Source organism: Triplophysa rosa, linkage group LG10 (genome assembly GCF_024868665.1).
Source record: "Triplophysa rosa linkage group LG10, Trosa_1v2, whole genome shotgun sequence".
Taxonomy (NCBI): domain Eukaryota; kingdom Metazoa; phylum Chordata; class Actinopteri; order Cypriniformes; family Nemacheilidae; genus Triplophysa; species Triplophysa rosa.
Genome location: NC_079899.1, coordinates 8,052,323 through 8,061,188, shown reverse-complemented (window position 1 = coordinate 8,061,188; position 8,866 = coordinate 8,052,323). Strand labels below are relative to the sequence as shown.

The 8,866-nt window shown below is 39.9% G+C and overlaps 1 protein-coding gene across 1 annotated transcript in view; it reads left to right on the top strand.

Moving 5' to 3' along the window:
* LOC130560356 (uncharacterized protein K02A2.6-like) overlaps positions 1-7,870 on the top strand; it is a 12,393-nt gene extending 4,523 nt beyond the window's left edge. The window contains exon 3 of the mRNA XM_057344074.1: positions 7,763-7,870. Coding sequence (XP_057200057.1) covers positions 7,763-7,870 — 108 coding nt within the window. The remainder of the gene's footprint in view (positions 1-7,762) is intronic.
* The last annotated feature ends 996 nt before the right edge of the window (positions 7,871-8,866 follow it).

The window sequence follows — 8,866 nt, the reverse complement described above, 5'->3', positions numbered from 1 at the left end:
AAACGAATTATTTTGTTTTATCAAACCATTCATTCCTTTATTTATTTTCATATTATTACATTTATTCGTTTATATATTTATTTATTTATACATTTATTTATTTATAATTTTTGCAGGTTTTGTCCTCCATACATTTTGTACCAGAATTCGTTACTCAAATAATAATTCAAAACCCGCTAATAGACCAGGAGTCTTCAACTGAAACTGCTTGAGGTCCAGTAAATGAACCCCCCCTTAGCAGCCTAGGTCCAGACAATTAAATACTTAAAAACTTGATATTTTTTGGCAGACCAAAGAAATGAGCATAGAAAACATTTTTATTGAACAAAATATATTATGTTCTCATATGGATAAACATGTCTTTTCCTATCTATCCTTCACAAACTATATATTTTATTGCCGTTCTGTAATTTCCTTTAAGTTGCCTTGGTATAAAATATTTAAGATAAACCAGTAACAATGTCTGATAAGCATATAATGAAGGAAACAAATGCCTTGTGCAAAATGCCTTAATCTCTAAACCTGCACCGAACATACATCCATTTCAACATTAACAACTTTAAAAGAAAACTAAAGTATTGTTTTCTGTTGAACTGAGATTAAAGGGGGGATGCAATGGTGTTTCATGCATTCTGACTTATTTAAAATGTTAAACGTGCTGTCTTCTCATGCTTGCCATGATCAACTTGTCAAAAAACGAGTTGGACTTATGCCCTCGGCAAGGCGAAAGAATTAGCCTGCCCACGCGTCAACCGACGAAGATTTGCCTGCAGCTGCAGCTTGTTACACTTGCGATAGTGAGAGGTGTGTGTTTGTTTGTTCAAGGCATTTCAGTGTTGGATGTTATATAAACTGTGGATATAACGCTGGATTTGGAGATCGTTTGAAACTGTTAGATGGCGTGGCCCCAGCGCTAAAAGATTCCGGACATGAGCTGCATGAGGTAAGTGAAACTAAGTCATATGTCTGTGTTTTGTTGGCAATGGTTGCGCAAATGCTTTAGTTCCGAACCCCCACCGCAGTATCTCTGCTAAAAGGTCTTAACGCGTCTCTGCTGGAAAGACTTTATAATATTAAAGCAGGTCCTAGCTCCTGTCTGACCTTTATCCTTCTTTTTAAACTTAAAATCCACAAACCTTTTATTTTATGTAATACATAAGACATAGCTCTTTCTACAGTCTTTCTAATGCCCGCAAAATCTCTTCCTTGCGTCAACAGGAGAACGACAACTTTTTGTACTGTGGTGGCCACCGTCGTGTTTGGACTGAGATATTCGTGGCAAATCTATAATACAACGCTAGTGGCCACTGTTAATCAAGAACTGCGCCTTTAAATGAAATTATATATTTATGACTAGTATTAAATATAATTAATTGTACCTGTGGATTTAAACTGATATTGTAGACCAGTGTTTCTCAAACGGGGTAGGTGGACCCCTAGTGGTCCATGGCGTAATTGCAGGGGGTCTGTAGAACCCTTTAAAAATGTGTTATCTTGCATTCAGGATTTTAAATAAACACCCACCAGACACAGATAAAAATCAACCGAGTCGGCTATTGCAGTCAAATTAATTGCCAAATTGACTAATTACTTGTGTTCATAAATTATGTTCACTCACCTTGCAGGGAAGGTTCATGTAAACCAAACCATATTTAATATAGCCAATTGCGCAGCTTCTGTGCATTTCTGACTCAAACAGACCCGTCATGCAGCGTCATTTAGAGTGGTCGAAGTAAGACATCACAGCACCGCGAGAGAGAGTCGACTGCTCTGTTTGCTTTTGGATTGCTCTTGCATTACTTTGATGTCATATGCCAGGTGGTTCTGCGCACTGCCGCATAAAGTCGAACAGGCCTATTTTCATTGAAGCACCTTGCATTAACATATTCATGAGTTTAAGCTCTTAGCAATAAAAAGTAATGGCTTCAATTTCAAAATCAGTTCAACACGGGGATCGATCAGAACTCACAAGGTTGTAACGGAGGCCTTACAGCAATCTTTGTTAGATCACTCTTCTGTTTCCAACACCTGACACTGGACCGATTGGCCTCTTATTTGGAGCGGTTTCGCATCAGATCGGTTGTTGAATAAGTCAGGTCAGGTGCATGTCAGGGCAAGTTGGGAAACTCACAGGTATTGCACACCAGAGTTCAAAGTCCCCTCCTGATAGAAGTTTAAACTTATTTTTATTTTATTTTTATTGAACAGTGGATAGCCTCTATATCACGTTGGTAAAGCTGTTATTGTTTTCTTGTTATTAATCATTTTCTACAGATATTAAACATTACTGATCTACTGATCAGTAATGGTCGGTGTGACATCGGATGACACCGGCACGACACGGCACAACAAAACTAGGGCTGCAACAACAACTCGATAAAATTGATAATGAAAATAGTGGTCAAAGAATTTCATTATCGATTAGTTGGTCTGTGACGTCACTTGAAAGCTGCGCAGTTATAAATCAAGCGAGTCTTCCCTTTTAAAATGACCATGTTAGACGTCATGAGCTGCGCAGTTTTAAAGTCAGACGTGTCTCTCCGTGCAGCGCGAGCTGCGCAGTTTTAAAGTCAGACGTGTCTCTCCGTGTATGCTTCTCTGGGCAGTGCGAGGTGCGCAGTTTTAAAGTCAAATGTCTCTCTTCGTGCATGCGTCTCTCCGTGCGGCACAAGTTGTGCAGTTTTTAAAGGTGTCATGAACTGGCTTTTTTTATTGTTTTATACTGTTGTATGAGGTCTACTTATGACGTTCACGTGGTTTTCACATTCAAAAACATTAAAAATCAATATGTAATTTCTACCCGGCTTTTGAGGCCGGCTCGACAAACGCTCGGTTTTAAAGAGCAGGTTTCATGAATCTCATAAAATTACCAGCATTTCAGTGTGTAACGTAGCTTTCCTTCAATTCTGATGATCTGAAAAGTTGTTATTTCAAAAAGTCCATGATAAATTAAGATATTGGCTTCCAAAGTAAGGAGTCGACTCCGAACCGCCCAAACAAATCGTTAGGCTTTCGAATCTTTTGAGTGTAACATCGATACGTCACAGTGTAATGCATCAGCACAATCCCCGCCTTCCCGCGAAACAGGAACACTCTGACCTGCCCACTAGCACTTCAGGTAGTGTTGCGTATACAACATGTCGAGGGGACGCTGTGTTTTGTGCTGTGAACGCAAATGTACTTTGTTTTCGCTGCCAAAGGATGACGATGTGTAGGATCAGTGGCTAATTTTTTTTCCACGATACCACTGCAGTACAATTCCAACCTTGTGTAATGTGCTCGTCATTTTATCGCCGACTGCTTCTCAAATTTTGGCGAGTTCAACGCGGGATTTGCCAGCAGCTAGACCCTGAAAGATAAGTCAATACCAACTTTATTTGGACTAACAAGCGTCTCAGAACCACAAGCTGTAAGTATGATAAATACGTTATGTGTACATGTTAAATTGAGTGCTTACAATATACGTTAAAGTAATTGTGCTAATGCACATTTGAACAGCTTCGGAGGAATCATTTAGGGATCTTTGAGAAATGGATAGATACTAAATGCTTATTTTAAGAAAATAGCACCTTTTTTTTACCTTTGATGCATTTGAACTTGTTGTTGGGGACTCTAATACAACATTATGACACTTACAAAAACCTTGAAACCTGCTCTTTAATGGTCATTGAAGATTTGGAAGTAAACGCCCACTGCGTAGTAAACTTAGTTGGAGCCTTCTGTGAATTTGGTTAGACATGTAACTAGGGATGTGCACGATTAACAGAAAATATATACAGTATCACGTGATTTATTTACTTGTGAATGAAGTACGGTAAAATGCTGCTGCATCCGAAAGCCAGAGGGCACTCTCGTGCAGAAACTCCAAATACGCACTGCAGAAGAAGACCATAACAGTAGGAAATGCCTAAGGACATGTTTTTTATCACTGTTCCTCAAGCCTCCTCAAGTATTTTCATGATAATAAAGTATATTTATAACGATCATGTTTGACAGGTGTTGCTTTTTTAAATGCACATTATAAGCGACTCAAACTCACATTGCTTTTAGATCGAGCAGCATTTCCTACTGATCTCAGAGCCGTGCTTCACGGACAAGCTACGCATTAAAAAAAAAACGATGCCTTGCATAATCGCAGCCAGCTCAATTTCAGCAGGATTTAGTGGTAACCGCGATTAATCGTGCAAGTCTACATGTAACGTTAGGTTACACATTATCAGGACATATCAAGCGATCTCGAACAAAACAATAGTGACGCATATTACAAATATCTTTTACTCACATAAGATTGCTGTGCCATTCCTGTCGGATCCAATGACGGCACAGCACTGCTTTTTAATTTTAGTCTCTCCACAAATCCAGTGTCGACCTGGGCCTTGTTCACAAAGGAATCCGTGGTGAAATGAAGTGAACAAACGCTCAATGTTTTACCCACGTGAGCTGGAAGGTCTTTAAAAATAAACTTCAACCACGCATTACTAATGTCGGAATCGGAAGGAAGGTTATGCAGCGACTGTGCTCTTCCACAACCAGGCACTGCACAATATTTAGCGATCTTTAACGACATGTTTATTGCTTGCTCACTCTATCTGGTTCTGCGCAACTTGTGTTACTTCAGTACTGTCATGCGAGAACCAGTGGGCGGGGTTAGAGAATTAGTCGTTGATATTCTTCTGTGGAGGCAGTGTTCAACCTATCTATGATAGATAGGTGCATTCCAGGACCTGCCATTCGCTGGGCCTGGTGTCAATAACAGTTGTAATGTCAGTTACAAGGACATTTTCAGTTCTGACACTTCAGTTCTGTTCGCTTGAATACGATTACCTCTTATATAACAAAAGCTTGAGTTAAAATTGATGTCTTAAAGCCACATACGGAATATTTGGACTGCAAGACGGTGCACTTTCGAAACAACATCAAAAGGCGAAACTAAATGACGTTATATAGGAGAGTGGAATTATGGGACATGTCGTTTTCACCATCCAGAGGCGTATGGAGATCGCCCATCATGTTCACAGACGAGGAAATGAATGAATTTTATTTTATGTCATCGTAATGAATTAGCTTGCAAGAAACGTGGAATGTAATGCTACGTTAGCCCGCGACTGATATTGGACTTTGTAAATTGATTTGGTAGCGTAATGCTACACAGTTTTACGTGTTTAAAACAGTCATACAGTCGTCGTTTAAAAAGTAAATTTGAACGAACCTACAGTATTTAAAAGTAACGTTACTGGCTACATATTTTTGTGCTACATATACTGTATTTCATAGGGTAACTGCATTCATAACTATTCAAATAATCTGTGCATGAGTATTCCGTGTACAATAACATTTTCTTTGCTTACCTGTCTATTAAAACACATGCGAGAGTGGAGTCTCTGTCGAGTCCAAGTTGGTCGCGAAGCTCTCTCCATTTAGAAAACGCCACCCCGATATTAATCCTCATTTTATTTCTTCATTCGTCCATAAGCCTGCTTGCCTCATTTGGCCTACGTTTATGCTTTTTGGGGTTTCCTTCACTCGCCAAAGAGTAATCGTGATCCATAATAACAGAACAACAGATGCTGCTTTCCAGATGCTGTATAACCACTTCCGCATTTGCGCATTCCAGAAACTGAGGGTAGTGCGGAGCAGCGGATATTAAGTCACTGATATGCGACAAATAGTACACAATAGACAAAAGACATTAGAAACATATTAGATTGACTTAACAAATATATATTTTTTGACTTTACTAATCTTTTTATTTTCCTAATTTAGCGGAAATATGTTGTTGTGCTGGGGAAAGAAAATGGGATGGGGTGTGAGCGCGGGGGTTGGGGGTCCATGAGGATGGTTTGAGATATGATGGGGTCCAGTATAGGGCTGGGCAATGTGACGATGTTATCGTATATCGCCGATGTCTCGCAAATATCCCGATGTCGATTACAACAGACAGATACCAGACGATAATTGACAATAATGGAAAATACGCGTTATAACATTATCATGCGATGTAGGTTTTAGCGTGAACGTTCATGTTCATATGCCCAGGCTGTCAGTAACAGTGACAGAATTTTGGAAGCACTGTTTTGTTCAGTCAGTTGAATGTGCTGCTGTTTTCTGCCGGTCGCTGCACAGACAGACCAAGAGAAAGACGAGCTGCGTCGGCAAAGCAAAACCTCACGCTCGCGGGGCTGTACCAGTGTTTGAAATTTCCTACCCTGTCAGATTTTCCTACCGCAGGGCAAACCTTAATATAATCTAAACCACATCGACAAAATAAACAGGTAGGATGATGTCACAATGCAAAATAACCTGTCATATAGGATTAATTTACAGAGCAACACCCAAATCAAATTGTACTATTGGTATTAAATAATATGTAGAATGATTTAACAATGAAAATACACCATCATATTCCCGTATCAGTATAAAAGGTAGAATGATTTTATAGCGCAAAAAAATTACGTAACATTGATGTGCGCATGCCTGGTAGGATAATCTGACAGGTAGGATGAAATTTCAGAACACCTGCAACATTTATCTACTCGCTTTACCTGATGAAAGAAGTCACAGTTACACTGGTTTGTGCGGCGCTCCTGTGTGTGTGTACGCGTGCCTGCGTGCGTGTTTGTTTGGCACTTGGCGGGTCCGGAACGAATTCCCTCCCGGTCCGTATCCGCAGATTGATCGTCTGCGCAACGTTGCATGAAGTCAAACACATCCGATATTATCGGATATCGCAATGATTTAAAGTCGATTATTGATAATTTTTTTAAACACATAGCCCAGCCCTAGTCCAGTACTCAAAAAAGGTTGAGAACCACTGTTGTAGACAGCTTTTGTCTTTTTACGTCTGAATCTCTCAACTCAGACAGTTAAGACAATAAGCTTGACGTGTCAGCTCGCGCCAAGTGAAGATCTGTGAATAGACTGCTACTCAGCGGTAAACAATAGCAAACACACACCGCGGAGACGGCGATGGCGTTAGGATTATTCTGGTAGAGTACCATCTGTAGATCTCATAATATCAAAGGAAGGTAAGTTTCCCCAGCTGTAGGGCCGTTAAGACATTACAATGTTTACTTGCAAAAACGTATCATCATGGGCTGTGGGTCACTGTAATGCTTTTGATTAGCTATTTAAAACAATAACTGACTTAGAGCAGTTAATTTAACATTTATTCAATGCTTTTGTCTTAATAATATAATGTCTATAACAGTGTTTCCAAACTGGTTTTAGAGACGACCAACACTGCAATTTTTTATTACTTTGTAAAGCACAAACAACTGCAGATTAAACTCAAAATTGAGAATAGCAACCAATGGTGTAAACTTAATTTGTAAATAAAGGAATACTTTGCTATTACCTTTAAGGCTATTGGGTAGTTATTGAACAAACGGACTTTGCAAAGACTTTGTGGATTGAATAGGTCCATTTTATCTTAATACGTCATGTTTTTAACGACTGTCTAATAGGCACCTTTAGTTTTCTAAGATGCAACTGAGGTCAGCTATCAGGCAGTTATTGGTATAGACAGCTATGCTTACTGAAGGGCACATTATTTAATTGGCTTTTCATTTTCCGTGATGTCCACCTAATTAATTCTTCTGGGATGCAAATAAGGTTATATCTTATAACGTGCAAATATTTTTTCACATCATCAAAGATCTGTAATATAACAAAACACATGTACCTGCATTTGAAAAAAAAATCAAAGCACACTGCTGTTCTACTGGCTTGACAATGGTGATGCATCTTGATTTTGGCCTCACAGATGGAGGTCCAAGGCTACTGGCTCGCCCGGCACGATGAAAGCCCTGGCTCGCACTGGCCCACCTATGGAAAACCAGCTACTGAGTCTACACCCCTATACTGCACCTAAACTCACAAATTCAGACTTATGTGCCCTCCAGAAGCCTGTGTTCTGTTAGTGAATGGCAGCTTGTTCAGGGTTTTTCCTGCATAGCGAAATTGGAGGCGGTCGCCAAAATTATGTTGCGAATCTTCACAAGAAATGCTGCGTGCATTTAACAGACTGTCATTTGTAACTGCAGTTGCAACATTACGCCACAGTAAAGGCGCCGTTTCGTTATCAGCACACTGAGGCGCTAAAAAGAGTTGCAGAACAAGAGCGTTTGTTTTGCATCCAAGTACGTTTAATTTCTTGAAATTTCTTAAATTAACATGACGTACATCATTGTAATGTCTTTAGCTGTGCAGTTGGATCGTTGAACCAGCCTATACTGTACACAGCGAGTTCGCCAGTATGAACGCACATTGCATTTAGAATGACTCTTACACGAATGTCTCATTTGAACCGATTCATTTTGATTCTGCCGCATCTTGTCATGTTTCTCTTGGTCTAAAGGCAGGATCATGACAGAACCCCATGTTTTATGTGGAGAGAGGCATTCTGGCCCTGTTGGCCTTCCATATGCTCTCTCCGGTCTCATCTCTGTTCCCACCCTTTCGTCTCTTCATTATTGATTGTTAATTAGTTCATGCCCCGCACCTGTTCCCTCTTGATTTGTTCCCTTTATAAGGCCCCTGTGTTTTCTGTCCTGTGCTGGTTCATTGTCATTTGTTTCATGTGGGTGAGTTCCTGTCTCTGTTAGTCTAGTTTAGTTATTCGTACTCACATGTAAATGTTATCTTTAGTCTTGTCAGGTGTAGTTAGTCCTTGTTCCTGTTGTCATGTCTTGTAATACCCTTGTTCTTGTTTTACCCCATCGTGGGTTTTTGTTTTGTCTTTTTGTTATTATTTATAAAAGCCTTGTGTTAACCCCCTACCCGCTGTCTGCGTTTGGGTCCTCTGTCCTTGTCTCACCACCCATTGTGACAGGTTAAGCCATGTAAATTGTATCTTTAGTCTTGTCAG